Source organism: Amphiura filiformis, chromosome 5 (assembly GCF_039555335.1).
Source record: "Amphiura filiformis chromosome 5, Afil_fr2py, whole genome shotgun sequence".
Lineage (NCBI taxonomy): Eukaryota > Metazoa > Echinodermata > Ophiuroidea > Amphilepidida > Amphiuridae > Amphiura > Amphiura filiformis.
In genome coordinates this window covers 2757200-2770393 of record NC_092632.1, presented here as the reverse complement: position 1 = coordinate 2770393, position 13194 = coordinate 2757200, and the positions used below count along the sequence as shown (strand labels likewise).

The following is a 13194-nucleotide window of genomic DNA, read 5'->3' as shown; positions in this document are numbered from 1 at the left end:
ACAATAAATTGCATAATTAACAAATAAGACTGATTTATCTCCTTCATTAGAAAAAGAAACCTGTAGGCTATACACAAGTTCAGTTGTTTACAACCTAACAAGACACAAGCAACAAAGTTTGGCATAATTATAGAATGTCCTTCATTTTACACTCTGATTTTAGAGGGTTAGCATTTACATCATACATTTGAAATATTGTCAATGAATACTGCTCCTAGAGCACAAAGAAGGTCATAAAGCCAAAATAGGTAACAGTAGCCAAGAAGTAACTGTTTACTTCACTGTCAAACCAAACAGCTCTTTTCAAAGCCACCCAAGCTTTCAAAATAAGATGATTTTAGTGTAATTTTTGTACCTGGAAGTGTCAAAAATCCTTATTCACACTTCCTTTGTGTTGCTCTATAATAGAACAGTATTCTATGAAAGAAATTATTATTTTTGTCAATTTTATTACTCTTGCTACTGTTATAATTATGACATTTATTTTTATTAATAATATTATTATGATTATTTTAATCAAATTATTGCTTTGAGGTATTGTCAATGCCCCGAGAGCATAAAGAAGGCTGCAAAGCTGGTGGTAGCAGGCATGAAATAAACAGTTTACTTCACTGTCAAATCAAACAGCACTTTTCAGAGCCATGCAATCTTCCAAAATGAGATAATGAATTTATACTTGAAGTGTCAGCAATCTTTACTCATACAACCTTTGTTCTATAATAGAACAGCACTCTCAGGTGTAGTGATGATATAAATAATTATTTTTTGTCATTACTGTTCATACAATTACCATTATTACATTTATTCTAATATAATTATATTATTATTCTAATCAACTTATTGTGTTGATGTTGATAATTTGTTTGTGCTTCTGGAGTGGCAAGTATTAACTGGATCACTCCATGTTGACAATATATCAGATCGCTCCATGTTGACAATATATCAGATCACTCCATGTTGACAATATATCAGATCACTCCATGTTGACAATATATCAGATCACTCCATGTTGACAATATATCAGATCACTCCATGTTGACAATATATCAGATCACTCCATGTTGACAATATATCAAATTTTCATCTCAAGCAATGGTATAGAGCAAAGGGAATTCTATAATCATTCCATATTTTTATAGAAAAATAAAAGCTTTTCAAAAATATGATATATTCAGATAATACCAGATAGAAAATATATTTTGAGTATAGATGTTGGAGTTTAAAAGCAATAACTAATACCAGGGGCATCGTTTGCATCTTCTTACAGGTTCAAGCCAAATGTAGAAAAGTAATACTTTTATCTCCAGAACAGAAATGCATTTTAAAAATAAGCAAACTGTGACTTGAATGTTAGTAGAAGATGTGAATTCAACAAACAAACCATATAGCTTGAAATTGACTGAATGTGACTAGAAATGTCAAATAAACATCTGTAAGTGACATATATACATATAATTATTAACATATTAGCACCATATAACTGTTAGCATAGTAGCCTTGTCCAATGTTCTTCGTCAGCACTGAACCCTATGATGTAAAACAACTAATGGATGGAGTGAGTCTACGAGATGAAGACTCATTTAGGGCTTATAGACTCTATCCAAGTTGTCATTCAGCATCAATTACAGAGAGAATTGGACAAGGCTATTACCATGAATACAGGAATGTTACTTCCACAGAGGTACAACATGGGGAGTATGGACTCTGCCAAGTTTGCATGTTGCTTTTGCTTTGAGCATGGCAAACTTTTAAACTACATGCATGCTTAAGATCTATGTGACTGTAATGGATTGTGCAGATTGTGCCCAAATCTTTATCAGGTTCGTGCTGAAAGATACCAATTATTGTTTGATTTCAGGCCTTCACCTAAAGTTACTGGTGGTACAGTTTTGGTCCCCATGGTTGACAATCCTATAATGGCAGAATTTTCCAAAGCATTACACATGGATATATACAGAGTCCAGACTCCACACCTGGGCAAAAGACACCTTTTGATTAACTACATGGTTTCTAATTACATCAGAATTTTTTTAAATATTCAAAATAAAATGCAGAAAAGATATAAATTTTCTTACCAAAATCAAAAGTTGCTTCTGCCAAGAAGAACAAAAACTGAACAAAACATGGATATAATCCTTCATTATAACTTCATTAAATGAATTTATTATATATATAGTCTTTGATATCTATACATTGTAGCTTGAATAGGCTGTATACAGACAAAAATAATTTCTAAGTTATTCTCTTTAGAATGTTGGTGCACCAAATAAAAGAAATCGGTAAAATGGGGCAACAATGTGCAAAATTGAAAATGATCAGTGTCTTGCACTAAATATATTTTTCATTGTGCCCAAATCCTGATATGTGACCAACTCCAACAAAACCCGGAACAAGTCACCAGACATGTTTTAAGTTATAGGTCTTTAAAGATGATATTTCATGGGTATTTGACTGTGGGACTATGTGGACTTTCAAATCCTTGAAAGTACTAATTAAAAAGAGGTTTATTTAATTAATAAATCACAATCAAACAATGATAATCCCTATTCAATCCTGTGTAAGGCATGAAACTAATTGGCCCATTACTCAGAATAGTAATTTGGCAAAAATATCAAGGTATCATTTAAAACATTATCCATCATATCTTGAAAAGTATTGATGCTATTTGTATACTTTTGGAATCATTTTAAAGCTTATGTCTGGTGCTTACATTTCATTAAAATCATGAAATCTTAAAAATGCGACTTATTCCTGGTTTTGTCAGAGCGGGTCACATATACAATCTCAGAGAGTAAACACTTGCACACGCTGGTGTGTACATCTCTCAACCACACCTCCCCACACACACACATACAATAAACATTTTAGACTTTAGATATTTCTGCTAGAAGTGGCAGCATCAGCAGTAATATTCTCAAAGCAATACAACAGAATTGCATCATTTCACTCCATTGATAGACATGCTAGAGTGGTCAGTTTTAAGTGCTTTTCCATGCACACACTCCTAGGCAAGTGTTTAACTGTGATGACTCTTTATAAGTACTCAACGTAATGTCCATTAGGCTGGCTTTACAGGGAGTGTCTTACTGTAAGCTTAATGTGATGTTACTAAATGGACCCTATAGATGGATGAAGTACTTAGTGGACACTATCAAGTTTCAAAGAAAGATGCAGCTGAGATGGAGGTTTAAATGGAGATTATGAATGAATGGACGGATACTAAGGATTCATTGTTTTTGTTTAAATGAAAATGACTAAGTTAATAGTATGTGACATCTTATTTCCAAAAATAAATTTGAAAAAGTTAAACAATTTTAAACTGACACATCATAGTATTTAATTTATGTTGTTAATCGTACCTTGTGAACTTTTTCTTTAGAAGTAACATTTTTATATTGGTTGTAAAGAAATGACATCACATGAAATAATGATCATGTATTGTACTTCAAACTGAAGTCTTGTTTAAACTAATTACAATCATATAAATTTTATATGATATAATTATAATCGTATCAAATTATTAGCAAAATTGCTGCTTGTTTTGGAGAATAATATCACTGCAGCTTCATTAACAAAATATTAGAGGAAGAATATGTCAGTTAATTAACAAAAACATTCCATTACAAATTTTAAGCATTTAAATAATTTAAGCATTTAAATAATTTAAGCATTTAAATAATTTCAAATCTAGTACAATCTTGTGATAAAATAATATCAAAAGAATCATAACAAACAATATTTTTTCTTCATTTCTTTGTTTCCATTTTTTTCATTCATACCTTATTTTCTTCATTTCTTTTTCAGTTTTTACATACACATTTCAGTTTCATTCATACCCATCTATAACTACATGGCAATGGAGTCATCATCTCATGCTAGCACTGTTGCAAGTTCTGGCTGAAAGCCCTCGAGGTAATACTGTTTATTCACCTTTTCAGATGAGGTAGTATCTTCCTTCCTGGACATTGACGAGGAAGATGACATAATACTGTTTGGAACACTACATATATTGCACTTTAGAAGTTTCTTAGTTGCCGAATCAAGATCAAATAAATGATCATCCACAACACCAGGTAGACACTCCCGCATGAAATCAACCAATCGGAAGAGGTACTCTGTGTTTGAACCACACTTGCCGTGTGACGAGACAATATCTCTTGCCATTGATTCAACGCTGGATGGTCCCATGTAAAGTTCACATTCGGGTGTGGCTAAGAAGACCACAGCCTGATGGGTGGTGCCATCGGTGGTAAATATGGGTAAATTAAGAATATCATAACCTCCTAAGATGCATTCTCTCGTATTGAGACGACTAAATGCTTCAACGATCTGCTCCTCTCCTTCAAGTTTGAATGATACACCCCATGTAGAACCCTGCATGGATGACAAAAATAGTAAAATACACATGAAATCAATACATTCTGCTTACAAAAGTGCAATATATGAGTATCAATAGCAATTTTCAATAAATTCAAGTTATAGACATAATAATCATTATCACAATGTCATTGCTAACACAAAGTAAAACAAAGCCAGCAGCTCCAAAAAAAACCTATTACGAAAATGCTGTCAGCTCACAAAGACCCATAATTTCTATAGTTGCTGCTGAGAGCATACCTAGTGGTGTAGCCAGCACTTTTTAGAGGGTGGGCAACCCGGGGTGGGCAAAGGGATGGTAAGACAACTTTCAAGGGGGAGGGGGAAAACTTTGATGAAAATGTTCAAAAATAGGCTAAGCTAGAATCTGGGTGACCAGTATCCCACAGGGGAGGGGGAAGCCTCACCCCCAGCTATGCCCCTGAGCATACCCACCAAAAATGGTAGCTGGGGCAATTTATGAAGTGAATACCCATGCAGTGCCCACTTCATCCCCAATACAGGAATGAAAGGTGTGAGGAAATAGCCCTGATCACCCTTAAAGAGTGCGAGCGATGCACACAGCGTTTTATTTCAAATTATATAGCGTGTATCCTTGTGTGTAATACAATTTTTAATCTCTTTGGATTGCCACTTTATTTTACAAAATGAATGTTAAAGGAATCAGTCCTTGTACTGATATGATGATGAAGGTAGTCGGTTAAAACACAGTTCTTTAAGCTCAAAATGACATCCTTAGAATAACCATTATGTGTCGAATACAAAATCGCATCTTTCACAACTTGAGGTCAACTTTTAAGCTCAAGGTGAACTATGCCGTTGTAAAATAGATTATTTTGCTCAAATATATAGAGACATGACTCGCTGATAACAATTTGTCTGATCAAAGTACCATCGAATATGTTGACCTAATATTACTATGACGGTTCTTTATGAATGAATTGTGCAACGCAGATATAATTGCTACTACACGCCTAGAGTAAATGACACCCCATTTACTATCAAATGAAATGGCGATGTCGTAATAGTTAAGTCTTAAAAGTTAAGTGCATTCAGTTCAAAATGTCTGTTGGTCATCGAAAGCAAGCTAACGACCGTAGGGGTAATTCCCGATACACGCGTATGGCCGGGTTAATCCTTTGATAACAGCAGCTTCTGTGTTGGTCAGTCTGTACCTTATAGCGCTTTTAGCAAAGATTTTGTAGTTGTTCTTGAAGCTTAACCATTTTCATCGAATGAATTGAGTGCTTGCTTTTATAAGTCCTCTAGGATATTTTTGAGCGTCTTACTTTATGCGGTTAAATTGTCCTTCGATTTGAGTAAATCTAGGGGCAGATATTAATTTGTCAAAACGTATCTTAAGGGTAGTTGGGGTCATTTAGTGCATTTTCTGCGGTCAAATAGTCGGGATCAGTCATTAAATGCTTTTGTTCTTGGTAAGCAAAGCCGCTTTACTGCCACATTTTGATCAAAAAGTTACCCCTTTTTAATAACTGTTAAAGGCTTGAAACGTCGGTCAGTTTAAGGTCATAGATGGCTATCATGAATTTCAAGAATACTTATTTTCAGCTTTTATAACTCAATTTAACTCTTAAGAAAACACATTGGGAATGGGAATGAAATGCTGTTGAGACACGCGCCCAACGCGAGCCCAGTTTGATCTCTGTGAAATATACGTTGAACAGGTTATGTAGTAATCAGCAAGCTTCTGAACTAGCACTAGTTTCCGCTGGACGAAACTCAATCTTTTCCAGTGGGTAATATTTTTACGTTATGAATATATTATGTTGTAAGTATGAGGCAACAGATTAAGATCATATTTCAGTGGCACACTTCGTAAGCCATCGGATCGGGAAATAACAAAGAAATCACTATCCCTGCATCCACGTGCCGCTCACTTCAGGCATGCACCATGACATTATTTTTAGACAGTGTTATTTTTACTAAATTCATGAGGCAACGCACAGGTTCAATTCTAAGCTGTATGTTGTTTCAGGTGTCAAGTTTATATTTCTTAGGTAATCTCCTACTCACGAGACAATGTAACTACTTTCTCCCTCATTTCCCCCTTTCTTTTGTCTCTACCTATCCAGCCTTTTCCCATAAGACCACACCCATCACCGCTAAAACATTAGTTTGCATAAACTGTTAATGAGGTGAACAACCACCTGAATAGGTGTGCCACCTGGTAGCTTCATTTTGAGGTTTCACCTTTTAAAACTTTCCAACATAATTACATTAATGTTTGTTTATTATCATAAAACAGTCTCAAGCTCATCCTACCACAAAGAAAGGGTAAAAGTAAAAGCACAAAAGTTCTTTTGCCTAAAGGGTGCAGGTGTGGTTCATTGTATTCCAACTTTAACTTCGAAATCATCACCGTCATCACCATCAAATAAGGAAGTGAATTCGGCTGAGCACTGCAGATTTGTCGTTTAGCATACAATTTGCCATCTCGTGTCCCTTTGTGCGCGTTATCAGGGCGGGTTGAACACACTAGCTAGGTAAAAGATCTGTCAGAGCAAATAGATAACACACCGTATGTAGTACACTGTGTCAATGACCTTGCTTTGCGTTTATAATGAAATGCGGCATTGCAATTTCACGGAGACCTCGTGTCTCCACCTTGCTCATACACAGCACGTCTTATGCCAATGCATATCAAATCTTCACCATCTAAAGCGCACTTTTTTAAAATGACTAAAAAAACTTAACCGCCACAAATTTCTCCCTAACGCTGGGTTTCTATTAGGCACGCGCGCTGACAGCTATAAATGGTGTATTCCTTGTTTCTTGTTCATAATTTGAGTCGGCATGTGAGGATCAAGTAGATTGAAATATAAGACTGCTTCAATCGCTCCTCTTAGTATTCACCGATTTTATCACAAAATAGTTCCGTCATCATCATTTTTTCTGTGTATACCGACAAATGTGCAAGCAATTTAAACGGTATCCTTTTATCAGCGCTAATTTATGCATCACGCTGACGCAATCTACACCGTATTGTTCATGACCAACCTGGACATTTTTCCCGACACAAAAAATCAATTGATACTTTGTGTCTAAAAAAGGAAACATAAACGATACCAAGTATCAAAAGGTAAATCTTTTAATTAATGCGCCAAATTAAAGCTTTAGTAAAAAAGAAATACTGTCATGAGTTATGCAAGTCACGCATATGATGTTAGAATTATACGGCATTTGCTATCTTCAGTAGATAGCGCCATAAATACTGTGTTAATGCGCGGTGCTCGTGCTATCTTCAGTAGATAGCTTTAAATCTTAAAAGCATGTATAAACACACGCACAGGTACACCATATATGAAGTGGTATAACAGCGATTTCGTAACAGGCGGTGCATATCAAAGATCCAAGCACGTGGCGCTAACGAATTCCGTAATGGGAGGAGCTGAGTGCCGTGGATAGAGCACTTAGCTTGGATGTTATGCAAGAGAAGAGGAGTGTAGGAAGAATTCGATATATTGCTCAAAATGGTAAAGGATCCTGTAACATCAGATGGGGCTTTACTTGGTGTAGTGGCCGGTATTGTCCATTATGTACCGTATTTTACTAATGTCATAGACTTGCTGAAACACATATTGCGTAATACAATCGAGGTCAGCAACATAAACATTCTTTGTCCCTATTTTATCACTTGGACTTGCTAAACAACTCACGTCAATAGGAAAGATACAAAGTGTCTTGTTTATTCATTGCAACAAACGCTGATAAAAAGTGTCAACTTTGAACACGTTTTTCACTGAAATGAAATCAGCGCAGCGCGCGTTTTAGAATCAAGTTGGTGAGAAGGATCCGATTGGGCAATTGAATTGATGATAATAAAACAATTATCAGCCTCCTGGAGATACACCCCCCCCCCCCTGGAGATACACATGAATATTTCATCTCTGTTATTATTTAAAATTGAACTTGCGTTGAACCCATCAAATAGTATATCTTCTGCCTTTTGTATCATTTAAATATATCATCTCTACGTGCGGCACGACCAAAGGGACTAATTTGATCTAGGTTTGTTGAAAATTGACTATATAGCTGATAAAAAAAGTCCCCAAGCTAACTGTTCTGATGCACAAGTTTGACATAACCTTATACGTATGAAGGTGAATGGATATGGACGCCGCGAATCTGCCCATTCGGGCGTGATTTCTGCAAGGTTTATATCTTCCTATAATTATATCAGATATCGGGATAAATCTTGCATGTTTTTATGCCGATCACTTCAATGGGATTTCATGCAATGATGGTCGAGAAATGAAAACAAACCTGCGCTGATGTTATCGAGTCGGGCGGGGAACTGATAAAGTCTCTTACAAACATGCCTGATTAACATGGCAGCCGAGGTCAAGTTGAAGTTTCAAGTTTATGGGACTCATTATCAGACTTTTTAAATGATTTTGGCAATCATTAAGGCTTTTTATACTGTATACGATATTGTGCATTAATTAGCGCTTTTCATTTTCTCAAACTCACGACGTATGCATACCAACATACCGCCTTTGTGCGCGTTTGACAAACGAGTCAACCAGAGATATGCTAAAACTGGAAACGCACGTCAATGTGTCAAGAAATCACGAAAGACACTCGTGATAAAGTTATTCATATCTAAATACTATAAGCCTAGTTTGTTGAGCACAAAAGTTTTCGACTATAGTCAGAAAATAATACGACAGTTGCGCGGTGCCTTCAGGATTATATGATTTGTATAGAAAAATTGTTGTGTTGTAAGCTGGGAGGGCTGAATACTAAAATTACATCATTGGTGACATGCATGCACACAAGCAACCCTTCATAATCAAAACGGACAACCTTAGGAAGTTTTAATTTCAACTTGGACAACTCATCAGTCACCGCATGTATGTGTTGTCATGTGTTACCATGGTTACACGTTACCTAGAGAGGCTATTTAAAGGCGCAATTATCCAAACATTCGTTTTACACTGAGGGCTACAAATTTTTGAATTAAACCTGACCTATAATTGGCGGAATAGCCTGAACGACTATATTCGAAGTCTTTGCAGATATGCACAACGACCTTCATTTGTAAGGCCTGAAGTAACACGAAATTGAAATGCAACTTTCCTTTAAAATGCAGCTGTGTCCAAATCAATTCATATGCATTTGTCATCAGGGCATTGGTACCAACTCGTATTTTCAATTTTCGACAATATAAAGCTTCTTGACCGACATGCCAAAGTTTTTATTAGTTTCTTTTTAGCGCATGCGCATGTAATTCATGTTTCAGCTATCTAGATCTGCGTATGCGCAGATACCTTGGAACTTTTCAAGTTTTGTTGCGCAAAATTGGGGCTTGCTAAATTTCATGGAATCTGTAGTTTTTCACATTTTATGTTAACAACCTGTAATAGATAGTGAATATGCCTTTGTTATTCATGAGTTTATTCATATGCCTTTGCATTAATTATTATAAGAAGTTGAACTATAGTATTAGCAGTGCTACTGGGAGGATTCACTCCCTCTTGCAGTAAATGTACTTTTTTCATCATTATAGACAATCTTGGACTTGGTGATTTAAATTTCTGATGGGTAAGAAACATGTGTATCTAACACACCTGAGAAATTTATCCCCATAAGCTGAGTCTTTATGTGAAAAAACTGTTGGAGATAAATTTTGCACCAAAACCCGATTGACTTTGCATACAAAACTTCAAAGCCCGGGCGCACCCTCCAAAGTTGATCTAAATTTTATGAAATTTTGTATGATGTATTTTTACACCAAAATGAACAAAATTAGATGTTGGCCCATTAAAAATTTAAAAAATTCTGAATCGCATAACATTGACAAAATAATTTCGACCACAATTCATTAAGATTTTAAAATGTGCACAAAACTATATATTGTGCAAATCAACAACTCGCATTTCTTAATGCATATACATTTGGTAGTACACAATATATTTCCACTCGGTTTTCACTTGCGACAGAATTGGAATTCTGTTTACCAATACGGCTTTTGTGTCAGTGAATCTAGGGTTTCAGAAAATGGATTATTTGGGTTTTTTGTTTGGGACAAGTACAAGGCCGAAGAGGTCAATTTGACACTGAACAAAACATCTTCAGAGCACGTAAGCATATATAGTTTCAGGTAGTAGGACCTTTTCCATGTTTTCAAATCGAAATTTTCCAGATGCAGACGTTTATTTATGATGGCCTCCGAGTAACACTAAGCACAGATCCTGCATCATCCTGGAAAGGTGTACTAAGTGACTTATATTTATATTTCTATGTCACCTATATTACGCTTCACTTAGTAATTAATTTTCACATCATATCGAATTGTATAAATTAACAATTTTGTCACTTTGTCGACAACATAATTAAAACATAAACATCGTTAATACAGTGATTGCTTGTTTTGAAAAGTGGCTGATGGCCGGATTAAGGATATTTTTAATGTCTTGTTCTGTTCTAGTTTATTGTTTCCCTATTTTTATATAATTTATAACGCTGATATTTTCCTAAACGGGTATACATTTTATAAACCTTTGGTAATCTAGGCCCTTATTTAATTAAAATTGTGAGTACAGTGAATTTTATAAGGGAGTATGAATGAACTGTATATGACAGTGTAAATATATTGATAAATCTATTATTTATTTATTTCCGCAATAAACATTGATGGATTGATTGATCGATATTCTCATGAAACATAATAACATGATATCAAACGCATCATACAAAACATATTGGTAATACAATTTCAAGGTTTGTTTACCAGAGGAACGTGAGGTGCAATTGTTTTGGTATTTTACCGGAGCACGTGCTTTATTTTATCTGTACGACGTAGTAAATAGTATTGCGTGGGCCGAGATTCATTTATATCGTCTCACTGCCCCCACAGCATCAGTTTCATTCATCATGTCTTATGACTGAGCCTCACATTTTTACTACGTCACTAAAGTGATCAAAATATTAAAGGTATTTCTCGGAAGTTTCTTGGACCGGGCCTCCTTAAACAATGGGTATATATTTGTTTGTTTGTTTGTTTTTAATACAGGTGAACATGACCACTCCTTTGTTGCCATGACGAGTGATAGCGAAAATTATGTTATTTTTATGACATCAACAAAAAGATATTTATCGACATTTTTGCAGTTGAATGATTTTTGAAATGAAAATCTCATAAAATGTGTTTAAAATATTAAAAATAGCAACATAAGTTTTAATATAACAGCTGGGTAAACAAGAAATGAAAGTGAAAGAATTGCAATTGAAAGAATCATTCTAAATTTAGTTTCAGTATTTTGCTATCTATATTCAAATGATGTTATTACAATATTGATTAAAATACATGTAATATAATTATACTCTGTATTTATACAGACAATGAAAATATAATACATATAGGCCTACTCACCGAATCATCTTTAATTAGTGTAGCAACTCTAGCAGGCTGAAAGTTAAAGAATAATAAAATAAGGATTTAATATTTTAAATAAACAAAATGATACATACGAATAAAATTAATGATAATATGTCAGAATAATAATTATTAACAACAAAATATGTAAAATTTCAATTGTCCTATTTTCAAAAGAAGGTCAACTCCATTGAAGGTTGACCGACCTGGCCAACCTTGCCCTGTCCCATTTTATATGACCCTGGACCGCCAGAATACCCAGATACTATTCTGGAGAACAAAAAATCTATATTAAAAATATGACATCTTAAAATACATTTTGTTGTATCATTTTCTGATATAGTGTGTTATGTTTGATATCACGACCACTTCGGATTGAATTGAATGAGATTATAGATGTATAATAATAAATGAATAAATAAATTTGATTTAAATGTCTATTGTTTAAATGGCCGATGCAAAACCCACGTGTGTGCGTGTGTGTGCAATATTTACAAAGCATCAATATGGAAAGTATGACTGCAAAATGGTACATTGCTGTTTAGAGCTAGGAACAAATATATATATCAAATAATATTATTTGTTATAAAATTACAACAATATAATTTATGATTTTAGGTTCAAGTAAAAGTAACTTACCCGTCCCGGCACACCCCTATGTGTTACGTTGCCCTGCCAAAATCTCCGGACATAACCTTTCAAATAGCCGATTTTTCTCGCTGTATACTCAAAATCTGGTTTCCAAACTAACGAGCCATAGCCGAAAATCCAGACGATTCGTTTTGTATTTGTATTTGCTATAAAATCGTGAGGTGACATGATGAAGATCTGGTAAAGATTGGTACGACATCAGAAAAATACTACTGTCAAACCCTGATTACAATCCTGGAATACGGAAGTAAACATCATAGATCTCCGCGACTTGCCCAAAAGGGTTTTCTCTGACGTGGTCATGTGGTAGCCAATAACAATGACGCATACATAACGCGTAGTTGACCCCACTGTCGAAGCAGTGATACAACGCACTCAGTGATTGGTTGTGTGGCATATCGTCATGGGCACACAACTGATGCAATCCTCTGGCATGTGCGTGTGTTTTGGTTTTGCTGATGCAACTCTCATAGTCTTTACCGCCGCCAGTGTAATTCCGCTCACTCGACACAGCATGCAGAATTACACTGGCGGCTGAGGAGACTACAACTCTCACTGATGCAATCATTACAGTGTCGGCTGCTCGAGTTCGTGGGGTTTTAAATACGGATATCAAAATTAAAACTATAAGTCTTGCTATTTTTAAAGCGATTGTTTTATTATAAGTAAATGTGACATTGACATCTACTAATTTTGTTTAAGTGCTTATGATATTATCGGATGATGATGTTGCTAATCTATATAAATAAAAGGAAGGTTGCACATCT

General features: G+C 35.1%; 1 protein-coding gene across 1 annotated transcript; it reads right to left on the bottom strand.

Moving 5' to 3' along the window:
* Positions 1–1320: 1320 nt before the first annotated feature.
* Positions 1321–12695, bottom strand: LOC140152476 (glutathione-specific gamma-glutamylcyclotransferase 1-like). Its single transcript, XM_072174798.1, has 3 exons — positions 12416–12695; positions 11774–11809; positions 1321–4374 (listed from the first exon to the last, which is right to left on the bottom strand). The coding sequence occupies exons 1-3, from the start codon at positions 12593–12595 to the stop codon at positions 3871–3873; spliced, it is 720 nt and encodes a 239-aa protein (XP_072030899.1). The 5' UTR covers positions 12596–12695; the 3' UTR covers positions 1321–3870.
* Between the last annotated feature and the right edge of the window lie 499 nt (positions 12696–13194).